Source organism: Sylvia atricapilla, chromosome 15 (genome assembly GCF_009819655.1).
Source record: "Sylvia atricapilla isolate bSylAtr1 chromosome 15, bSylAtr1.pri, whole genome shotgun sequence".
In the NCBI taxonomy this organism is placed as follows: domain Eukaryota; kingdom Metazoa; phylum Chordata; class Aves; order Passeriformes; family Sylviidae; genus Sylvia; species Sylvia atricapilla.
The window spans coordinates 736,193-747,523 of record NC_089154.1 but is presented as its reverse complement, the minus strand read 5'-3'; the positions used below and the strand labels follow the sequence as shown (position 1 = coordinate 747,523).

Here is an 11,331-nt window from a genome sequence, read left to right as displayed (position 1 = left end):
TCTGCCACAGCCCCTACTTCACTTAGGCATTATTAATGAGCAATTATTAATGCAATAGATTTCAGGCTGCATTTTTCTAGCTATTAATGTGTATCTCATGCAAAGAGACCATGATTAACATGATCATTAAGACCTTATGCTAGTATTTAATCAAAATTATAATAATATAAGCACAAACTGTGAATCTCACATGGGAGCTTTTTAATTACAAGTCAGTTGTCATTGCCCTGTTGAAGTTACGGTTGAAAGGGTTACTTAAGCTATTGTCCAGCAAACAACCTGCTATACTTAAGTCCTGTTGACTTAGCACTTGGCTGCAATATGAAGTATTTCTGCAAGAGCCAGGTAAGTGGTCCTTGATGAAGAGGGTTTATGTACTTGACAGTATGTTGTACTTAACTGTATGGGCTGTTTAGCTCATCTGACCTGAATAAGTCTAATCTTGATTTTCTCTTTCTCCATCCTTATTCTGAAATGTGGGGGAAAGATCTTTGTGTTCAGGTAGAGAAGCTTCCTTGTTTCTCATTGATGGAGTCTGAACCTTTGCTCTAGGATGGTAGAAGTTTGCTAAATAATGTCACAGTGTCATGTAAATATGGTAGTTAACATTTTAATAAGCTAAAATATTTCTCACATATCTTGCATGCATGAATCTGCAGACTTCTGCTAGTGGAGGTATTTGAAATAACTTGGGTGCCTTCAGTAAGGGCAGCAGTGAGAGCTTGACTTTTGTTCTTTGACTTCTGTATTTTGTACTATTTTTTACTGCCTGGAGAGATGAGACTGAGCTTGCACGTGGTGACAGCCATCTAGGTGAAAGATACCGTTGTTCTTTCCTGGTTTCTGCACCTGGCTGATGTTGTCTGCCTAGGGAAAGACTTCAGTTGTAGCATGTGAGAGGAGATCTGCCCCTGGTTTCTGAGAGGACTAACTACAGTTCTCTCAGAATGGCTCAGTTAATGCTCTTTGGTGGTTTGAATGAAGACTCATGCAATTAAATTTAAATCAAGGAAAGCACAGGATTGTGTTTCTTATTTTGTACATCATTTACCCTAGAGTCCAGCCACATGCATTCCTTCCCTCTTGCTCTATATGTGCTGCTGCCTCTGTCCTCTGTTAGCGTGTTACCTGGAAAGTTTAAGCTCCTTTTACAAGTAAAAAAAAAATTCCTTCCCTGCATTCAGGCAGAGGTCTGTCTCTTCTGACACAGGGCAGGGTGCTGTGGGGATGATGGCTCTGCAAGAGAAGGCAGAGGAATTAGGGAACCTGCTGCAGGTGGAGGCAGTGTTGACTCCGCAGCCTGAGCTTAAGCAGCTGCTTCAGGAACCTCACTGCAGTTGGTTGCTCCAAATCTTAGCCGTGGGATGTTTGGGGTCCCCCAGGATGCAGGGCCACAAGAGTGGCTGCCTATTAAGGCATGTTCATGCTACAGTAAGGGACAGTGAACCAGATCTGTGAGAGCTGAGTAGGCTGAGGAGCTGTTTGGGAATGGTGCCATGGAGTGGGAGTCTCCTGCATTTCTTGTGGGCTTGGTGCTGTTCTGCAGAAAGCTGAGAGAGCAACTGAGGAAAAGGGGACTTGGAAGCATCTCCCCAGTCTGTCTTGCTAAGGACTTCTTAGCTCTACTGCAGTCTCTAATAATTCAGAGAAGAAGACTACCTCTGCCCTCCTTTCAAGGGATGCCTTACTGTCTCCAGTGGAATACCTTCTCTATGCTGACCTAGTTTTTTCTTCAGCATCTCTCAATTGAAAACCTTACTCTGGTGCTGGCACTGCACAAAAAGCAGCTCTTGGTGAAAGGACACAGTGAGAAGTCTTGAAATGACAGGCTGATAACCATGCAAAGGTCAGGGCAGCAGGAGCAAAACTGTTCCAAGTTTACCTGCAGTTAACTGAGAATTCAGTTTTAGCTCCTGCAAAGTGCTGATAACAGAATGAATTACATAATGCAAAGTAAATTTAAAATGCAGGAGGAAATGGTTCATGTTGGGTCAGACTCTGAGTGGGACTGGATTAACTTTACTGTCTGCTGATTTTATTAAGTCGTGTCACTTCCCTTTAGAAGATGAGGGCATAAGGGAAAGGATTCAGCTGTGCATTTGTGTATGAGCTGTGCTATAAAGATTTTGAATGCTGTAACTTTAGGTAGCTGTATGGGCTTTATTGCTCTGTCTTTGCAGGTGCCTCCTGGAAAGCTCCTGCTGGCAGTCTTGCCTGAGGGAAGGCTGGTTATGTGGCTTTGTAATGTTTGCTGAATTAATGGGCCATTAAAATAAAGGGCTCCTGAAAACCTTCTAGGGATCATTTCATTCTACAGCTGACATGTGGGGCCAGCTTGGCCTAAGGGCTGAAACTATTACCACCACTACTGTGGGAAGTACATTACAGCTCAGGTAGGCTCTGTGTCTAGGTTTTAGTCAAGCAGCAGGTTGGTTCATGTAAAACTAAATAAAACTGATTTAGACCTTAGACATTTCCCTTTCCTTTACAGGCATGACAGGGAGAGTGATCTGCAGTTTGTGGCTCAGCAATGTTTGCCATATAAAATACTTTATTCAAGGAGAAAAACTCAGCTCCAAATGTAGCCTTCCTAAAATGAAATGTGAAAAAACTGTTTTTACTATAGAATAAAACAGACTAATAAGACAATCTGGTTAAACAGCATTTTATTAAACTAACACAGTTAAATACTTTCTTAATGCTTAAAAATATAATAGTATTTGCAAAAATGAAAAAAGTTTAAATAACATACACAAAGTTACAACTGAGAAGCAAACTAGGCAGTTTAAATACCTAAACAAGACCTAAGCATACCCCTGCTATGATGAGGCAATGAGAATAAGGAAAATATCCCTTTGGAATAACATAACATATAAATGGAGATATGCCAAACCCATTTTTCCCTGTATAATGAACATCAGGCACTGGCCTGATGTACTCATACTGTTTTAACAAAGGTTGTTAAGGCTTACAAATATTTTTCCATATTCAAAACATGTTTCTACTGTTCTGAATTTTGATAATTCTGTATCAAAATTACTACTGCTCTGTACTAGAGAGAGTACATTCAGAATTCCAGTATCTGAGAAGTCCAATATCTCCCTCTCCTTTCTATCCACCTACTTGCCATTGACTTAACAGTACCAACTATTATTACATCTCTCTACCAAACTCTATGGAACATTCCATCATGCACATACACTTACTACTGCACTGCTGCTTCTTGGTTATTTTTAAGATTGCTTTTACAGGGCCAGTGTAAGATGTATATTGATTTTTCTTAGTTTCCAGGAGTATACAATGGCTGAATGCTTTATGAATAAACAATTACATAGCAAAAGCTAAGTGCCTATGCACTGGGGAGAAAACTACTTATTCACTCTTTCCAGTATTGGCAGAAAGATCCAAGCCAGGCTGCTTCTGTGGTAAGCTTCCATTAACATCTTGCTTCCTTATCTGATCCCTGTGTAGACAAGAAAAGAGTGGTTTTATTGTCTGCTCCTCTCTAAGATTCTTTTAACTTTTTGCTCAAAAAATCTGAGCACTGTGAGGTGTCCTAGACAGGTTTACATCTGCTGCTGGTCTACCTAAGCTTCTCTCAAAAGAGAGGAATACAAAACCAGATGGTATTATCTGTTTTAACATCCAAGCTGTAGCTCAACAGGGCTGGTGTGTAGGTTGGATTGTGCATTTGGATACTCCGTAGAAAATGGAAGACTTCTGAACTGATGGACAGTGGTGTGGACCTGGCAGCATGCCCTGGAACTGGGCCTTGCACTATGCTTTTGTCACCCTGCTGCCATCTCAGGCAACTTTGTGTGTCACCAAGAGCTGTGCAAACATAGCTGGCTGAAGGAGCAAACTGAGGAAGCCTAGAAGAGAGCAGCTGTGGATTTTCTGTTTGCTCTTCCCTATGCCTCTGGTTCTTTCCCTGGCAGATACTTCAGGGGCCACAGCTGCCACTCCAGTACAGCCTGCTGCTGCCTCCTGCTCTCAGCTGCCTGGCTGAGGCAATGCTGCTGAAATAGGCCTCCAAGCCCAAAGTCCTGAGGGGCACAACTGGCAATCTGCATGGTGCAGTATCCCACAAAACCTGTTCTATTTTGACCACACTGTCCTTTTTAAGTACTCCCCTGCCTTTCCTAAATATACAACCAGTTTTGCTCCCTTAGTCTACAAATGCAGGTAAGCAGAGATAGCTGGGACAGCATGCAGGAAAAACTGGAAAAAGTTCATCTTATACACAAAATTCTACCTGGCAGGGGCTTTTAATGACACTTAAAGCAAGATATTGGAGTGAGACAGTATTTTACTGCCTAATGTCATGTTGTGTTAGTACATTCACATTTAAAGACCATTTTTATTTTCTCTGTCCCAAATTGGAAAAAGGGTATGAACTAATGCTCTTAGAAAACCTACCCATGACCAGACAGCTGTATGCTGCATTTTGAGCCATGGGGGTACCCCAAGATTCAAAGCAGACAAGAAGCATTGTTTAATTAAGCAACAGTGGCTCATTTACGGAAAAAAATGGAACAATGGATGCAGTAGCAGAGTTGCAGAGTTTGAAATTCAAGCATGGATCAAGACATCCATACTCACCTTGATGCACACCAGTAGTTGACCAGAGTTGAAAGTGCAACGTAAGAAACGCTCAGCACCCCAGAAACTCCCAGGGACAGGGCTCCCAGGCCACACAGCACACACAGGAGGGCTATGCCACCTATGGCTATGACAACACCTAATAAAACATCACTTTGTTATTTAAACAAGTCTATGTACAAATAGAAGAACTGACATTCTACCATAACCCAAATTTCAAACAATTTGGGAAAACCACCTTCCTCCCTCATCTGGCCAGCCTCTGTAAAAGCTATGCATGCTCAAGATAACTGGTTTAGGCATATCCTGGCAGCTGAGATTAGAAAGACAAATAGGATTTCCCCTGTATAGGCTACACTTAATTAGATTACTATTCTTGTATTAAGAGTTTTACTAGTGCTGAGACCTGAGGACTACACACAGAAATCCTCAATTGTTAGGACTCAGATTTCCAGAAGGAAAAATTTAAAAGGAAAAAGGTTACATCCCTTAGAAGGGAATAGGTCATGAATGCATACAGTACCTTCCATGACTATCACACCAATACAGGCCATTACAGCTGTTGTAACAACAAAAACCAGGAAAAACCCAACAGGAATAGCTGACACTGCAACAAACATCAGGAGTGATAATGCAACAAAAGGATGGTCATCTAAATACTGGCCAACACGAGAATTCATAAAGGCAACAACCTGCAGACGAAAGAAAAATGTTTTAGATTGTTTTTAATCTCTTGTCACAGATGCCTTTCACAGATCACTGCTACTGTACTGAACTACAGGTAGGACAGATCTTTTGTCAGTCTGCAGCCGGAGTAGCGAGCACCTCTCACCTCTTTACTTCAAACATATGGGCACTTACTGCAAATTTAGATAATTTCAGGGCAAATATAATTCTACCATCAACAGACTTTTTTTTTACTTCCCAGTTCTATTCTTGCATGAATTATAAAAAACAACAAACCCACAAAATAGCAACTAATCTGAAAACAAGTAAAAAAATAAATCAGTCTAGCTGTAGCTTTCACTGGTGTCTCAGCAACCGTTATTTTGAACTAGAGACTCTATTTAGTAATTTTAAAAATCTGCAACATTTAAAAATGCTCAACTTTCTTTTATCTGTGACTTAGTAATAGCTGCAACCTGCTCATTTATTGAAACTAAGTATAGTGTGGGCAGGTCTGTATCAGAAAGTTTTTAAGAATTTAATTCTATTACTAGTAAAAGAGGCAGTCATAGTTATATGCTAGAATTTTACTGCAGTAGTTTCCCTTCCCTTAAGGAAATACTTATTGTAGTTTTAGTTCTTTTTATAGCAGTACAACCATTTCACTAAAATGCCACTCTAATATCTCAAAGGGTTATGCCAGTAAAAATGCCAAATAGGCTTCCCTCTTTCTTGAGAAGGCGTGGAAGGACAGGCCTTCTCACAGGCCCCACAGTGTTCACTTAAAAAATAGGGAGTGCATTTAAATAAATCAGGGTGAGATATCCTGGCAGTTATAAAAAGAGTAGCTTTATAAATATATAAAATTACAATCCAGACCCACACTTGCGTTGCTGTGGATGGTCTGCATCACGGAGTGCCATTGCTTCTGTAGTTCCTGCATTTCTTTAGACATGCTATTAATCCTCAGCCAGTTCTCACTCAGCCATCCAAGTTCCCTTAAAATTAAGGTACAATTAGTAACAGGCTCATACAGATGCTTTTTGAAAATGAAGTGTTTCCTTTGTATAAAGAGAGAATGCAGGTTTCAGATGAAGCAATACACATTACTTTTACAAAAGCACATCTAATGTAGAGGGCTTGGCCCTGCAAGCTCTTCTGAAACCTCCAAGGCCAAGTAGCAAGATACAAGTGACTCTCGCCTTCTTCCTTTATAACATTAGCCCCATACTTACTCGTCAGGGTAAAAACATCACTTCTAACCACCTGCGTGGACAATTTCTTGCTATGGGTGCAGGGAACTGGTAACACACTGAGACTTATTTCTGTGAGTATCCTTGTGCTCAGCATCGAGCGAGCTTCAAAACTCGGCATATTAAAGCAAAATGCTTCCAGATGCCTTGAACATATTTAATTGTGGCAGTTTCAAGGAAACCTCAGCTCAGCAATCTCCCTGAAAATTTCCAGCTGTTGTTGCAGGGAGACCCTCACAAGCGGCAGGTCGGAGGATGCATTTCCCGGTTTGGAACCCCGAGCAGCCAGGGCGCCAGTGGCCGTGCCGTGCCCCCTGCACACACACGGCCCCCGGGCCCCAGCACTGTCACACACAGCGGCCGAGCCCCCGCTGTGTGTGACACGGCGGCTGAACCCCGCTGTGTGTGACACGGCGGCCGAGCCCTCGCTGTGTGTGACACGGCGGCTGAACCCCGCTGTGTGTGACACTGCGGCTGAACCCCGCTGTGTGTGACACGGCGGCCGAGCCCCGCTGTGTGTGACACGGCGGCCGAGCCCCGCTGTGTGTGACACGGCGGCTGAACCTCGCTGTGTGTGACAGAGCGGCTGAACCCCGCTGTGTGTGACACTGCGGCTGAACCCCGCTGTGTGTGACACGGCGGCTGAGCCCCGCTGTGTGTGACACGGCGGCCGAGCCCCGCTGTGTGTGACACGGCGGCTGAACCCCGCTGTGTGTGACACGGCGGCCGAGCCCCGCTGTGTGTGAGGAGCTGCCCGCGGGGAGCGCCCGGGCCCGGCCGTTGCCTCCGCCACCGCCCGCGGCCTGCACGGGCACCCCGGGCCGCGGCCACACAGCGGTCCCCCCCTCGCCGCAAGCACCCCCTGAACCAGCGCCCGGGCGGACAGCGGGTCCCCGGCGTGTGTCCCCCGCAGGTAAGCGGGGACACTGCCCCGCTCCGCGGCGCTGCCGGGCCGCGGCCCTCCCGCCGAGCCGCCAGTGCCGGAGCCCGGGCTGGCGGAGCGGGGCGGCGCCGGCCCCGGGAATATCCCGCTCACCTGCGGCTGCCGCCCGCCGGGCCACGGCCCCGCTCGGCCGCTCGCCGCTGGCCGCCGGCTGCCGGGGAGAGCCGCCGCCGCTGCCTCCTCCCCGCGGGGCCGGACAGGGTCCGCCCGTGGCGGCGCAGCGCGGCCGGGGGCGGGCAGTGCCCGGGCGGGGCTCCGCAGGCCGCCGGCGCTTGGGGGATGTGCCCGGTGCTGCTCGGCTGTCTTTTCGCGTCCCCCTCGCTGCCCTGCCCTTCACCCCGGCCCTACCTCAGCCGCTCAGTCGGGGCACCCTCGGGAGTGTCCCGGAGGCTTGTGTTGTTTTAGGACAGCAGCCTGGAGCTTTTTGGAATGGAGGACGGAAAATGAGGGTATCTGCGGTCTCCGTGCCGCTGCGGAGGCGTGCGGAGGTTCGCTCGGCACGGCGCCTCCCGGCTCCGGGGGCAGCGGGCGCCCCGTGGGTGTGCGGTGCCGCCGTCCCCGGGCGGGCAGCGCGCAGTGAGCCGGGAGCGCTCAGTCACGGCCAGAGGAGCGCTGGAAGAGCCGCTGGGAAACACCACACCTGGTCCAGCCACCTTCCCCCGTCCCGGCTTCGTGTTCGCACACGTCCCCACCCTGTCCTGCTGCCTCCAAGTGTTTTGGTGCCCACGTGGCAAACCTGTTCGGGGAGACGTGCCATGTGAGGAGTAATTACTTTAAGAATTTGGCTGGTTTTTCAGCCATAGCAATGCTCCTAGGGTGTCTCAGCATTTGGCTGGGACTGTTCTCAGCAGTGCTGCTCGGTGAGGTGTGTTTGCGCAGTGGTTTGGCCTGGCTGCTCTCTGGAGCCATCCGTGGTGGTGTGAACATGCAAGCGTGAGGCTCCGGTGAATTCCCACCTTCTGCTACACGGAACTTTTCATGCTGTAACTTGCAATCAGAAATGAGTTAAATAATCACTTTTCTTGCGACTGCTTTAATCGTTTGATTGGTATCACCTATGAGAGTATTACAAAACTGAATGTTAACGGTTTCATGATTTTTTTTTAAAGGCAACAAAATGCATAGCATGTTTAATTGGGAAATTAATGCAAAAAAAGGTTTTATGAAGTATTGGGTGGGTGTGTGGTTAGACTTATCAGACTTATCTGTGTCTTTGAGGTGCTGATTTCAGTGATCTCTGCAAGTACCAGGATTTGTGTAGACAGAGAGTAAGATGTGCATATTAACACATTTTGGTTGTGGGGTCTAACAGCCTAGCACAAGACACCTGCACAAAGAGGATGGTCAGGGCAAGTGTATTTTGCTTGAACTCTTCATGTGTAAATCTCTCATATTATTAAAGTGCACAGTGGATTGATATTCCTGGTACACTAGGGTATACCATAAATTTGTTGGTTTGTATACTTTTTAAAAAATGAGTATAGGGAAAACTTGCTGGCAGAACTGTGGTGTGACATAATTCAGTAATAATGGCACTATAAAGTTTAATGGAGCTGAGTTTAAAGTATACCGGAGATTTTAAATTTCTGGCTGTTTTCAAGCATGCCATAGCTGCAGTTTTGAAGATAGTCTCATACTTCTTAGTAAATTATTTTCTTGCATAATTATTTCTTCTGCTAAAAATTAATATACAAACCAACTGGTTTTAATGTTTTTCAAGCAGCAGAGATAAGTTATTCGACTTTGAAGGGCATGCATATATGAGCATCCAAGTTGATGTGCACAGAGGAACAGTAGTTACTCTTAACTGCTGCTTAATTGAGCTTGTTTTCAGGCCAGTGTCAGCTCCAATTAGCAGGAAAATACTCATGTTGCAGGGCAGCAGTGAAATATTTGGAGAGTTATGGTGCACATTAGCCAAACAATTACCATCAGTTGGTTCTGTACCCTGCACTGCTGGCCTGTGTTTTAAGAACAATGGGCAACAACAGTGTTCCACTTGTAGATGGTATAAGGGCAAGACATGAGGAAAACTGTGCTGTTAACTCAGGGATATCAGCCATTCTTACAACTCACTGAAAACTGGATGAAAAATAGCAAAGATGATGGGAAAGGGTTTGAAATTGAACTCTTGTGTTGGCAGAACATGTACAAGACCCTCTTCAGGGTAACTATTAAGAGACTATACTAAATTTTGTGTTGGATGGTTGTAATTCCCATTTGTGGAGGAATGTGATGGAAGATCTTTCAGGATGTAGTGATGACTATGAATGGGAGGCAAATGCTTAGAGGAATTGAGACTATCCCACCTGCCGTGTTCAGATCTTCAGGGAGTTTGTTTCTGAGTGGTGGAAAAGTGGAAGAGGTGTTTGGATTCAAGATTTTGAATCTTGAAATTTTTTTCCCATTCTTCTTAAGAAAATTTGAGTTTATAGAGCCTTTACTGCTCTGTGCAGTGCTTTCATGCAAAAGTTGGAATATCTAAGGTATCTCAGGACTGCATTTTTTCATAACTTTCAGAGGTAAAAGGAGCCTGTACAGTTCCTCATTGGTTCCACAACAGAATCTCCCTGACCACAGCTTGGCACAAAAACTGAAAGGGGCTGTTTCCTCTCTGCTGGAGGAGGAGATGGAGGAGGGAATTCTGTCTCCAAGCACCAGCTATGCTGTAACTGGGGCAACCAAGCTGAGGACTGAAAGGCAGAGTGTCAGAGAAGTTCAGAAAGCTGTGACAGGCAGAGGGACTGGTAAAAAGTCTACAAGACTGGTAGTACCTGCCCTTACCCTGCTCACCTGTGCATCCTGTGGATATGTGAGGCATGCAGGGTGTCTCTTTCTCTTTTCCCATTCTTTCTGATGTGGGCTTATTCTTCTTGGTAATTAATGTGTGGTTCTGCTGTAAACCACAGCTGGGAGGCCTAGAGTCCTTGGGACATTAGAAGAGAACAGGCAGCAAGGAGGAAACTGGTGTTGGAGGAAGTGGAAAGGGCAAGGTATAAGAAAATCTTGCTTGAAGGATGTCTGGGGAGGAATTAGAAAGGTGATAAGAATCTGATAAGGTGAAAAGCGAGCTTGAGAGGAATGGTGAAAAAAAATAGCATGGAGGTTTGGAGGAAGAGAGAGCTTATTGTTGTAAACAAGGAATGTGAGAGCTGATTTTTCTTCCTCCTGACAGCTGGGCTAGAAGCCGATTGACACCTTGGGTAGTACCAGAAATGAGTCTTTCATTCTTTTTCAGTGCACATAACAACAAAGATATTCACACTGAAGGGGAGGACCAAAAAATTCTAAGCAAACAAAAAAGCCAAAACAAAATAAGGCCGACAGAGAGCCCCGAGTCTCCTTAGGGTAAGTTCCTTCTGTAGTGACTGTGAAATATCATAACTTTGTCAAAACTTCAGAGGGAATTGGCTATTACTAGTGGTTAGTGGTTTGATATTGGAAGAATGCTTATTGAAAGACACATGTTCTTGTTAAAGATTCTTCAGATTTAATCCTTTACAATGTACTTTTTATTAAGGATTTCTTTGTTCAAATATTAGGTGTTTGAAAGGTTAGTTGGCATGTCAGTAGTTGTTCTAGGATGAACAATGGCTTTTTTAATGACTCTTGTACCTTTAAGAATTAATAAATGGATGTCCTAATAAACAGTATCATTTATTCCTTTTTAAAGTACCCTAAGGTCCAATCCTTTAGTCATTAGTCAAGAGGAATTCATACTTTCTTTAAGGAGTTTTGTCTGGCAGTGATAATGTCTTTATTTCTGTGCATGTGCAGGCATGCTGGAGAATACCAAGGAGACAAATCCAATCAGTCCTTTCACAAATTTTATTTCTAGATGGACTCTACTTTGATATTGAGGAGGGC

The 11,331-nt window shown here is 44.9% G+C and overlaps 1 protein-coding gene across 1 annotated transcript; it reads right to left on the bottom strand.

The window, feature by feature from the left end:
* Positions 1–2,651: 2,651 nt before the first annotated feature.
* Positions 2,652–6,266, bottom strand: LDAF1 (lipid droplet assembly factor 1). The gene is made up of 4 exons (XM_066329651.1): positions 6,152–6,266; positions 5,126–5,294; positions 4,603–4,741; positions 2,652–3,463 (listed from the first exon to the last, which is right to left on the bottom strand). Exons 1-4 carry the CDS (start codon positions 6,221–6,223, stop codon positions 3,373–3,375), a joined length of 471 nt encoding a protein of 156 aa, XP_066185748.1. The 5' UTR covers positions 6,224–6,266; the 3' UTR covers positions 2,652–3,372.
* Positions 6,267–11,331: the final 5,065 nt, after the last annotated feature.

What these genes read in the sequence shown, in the direction of transcription:
- LDAF1 (XM_066329651.1), bottom strand. Translation starts at nt 6,223, where the DNA reads ATGTCTAAAGAAATGCAGGAACTACAGAAGCAATGGCACTCCGTGATG. An exon ending in CCATCCACAGCAACGCAAGT is followed by an intron (nt 5,295 to 6,151) that starts GTGGGTCTGGAT and finishes TTTCGTCTGCAG; the next exon opens with GTTGTTGCCTTTATGAATTC. An exon ending in AACTACTGGTGTGCATCAAG is followed by an intron (nt 3,464 to 4,602) that starts GTGAGTATGGAT and finishes TTGTCTACACAG; the next exon opens with GGATCAGATAAGGAAGCAAG.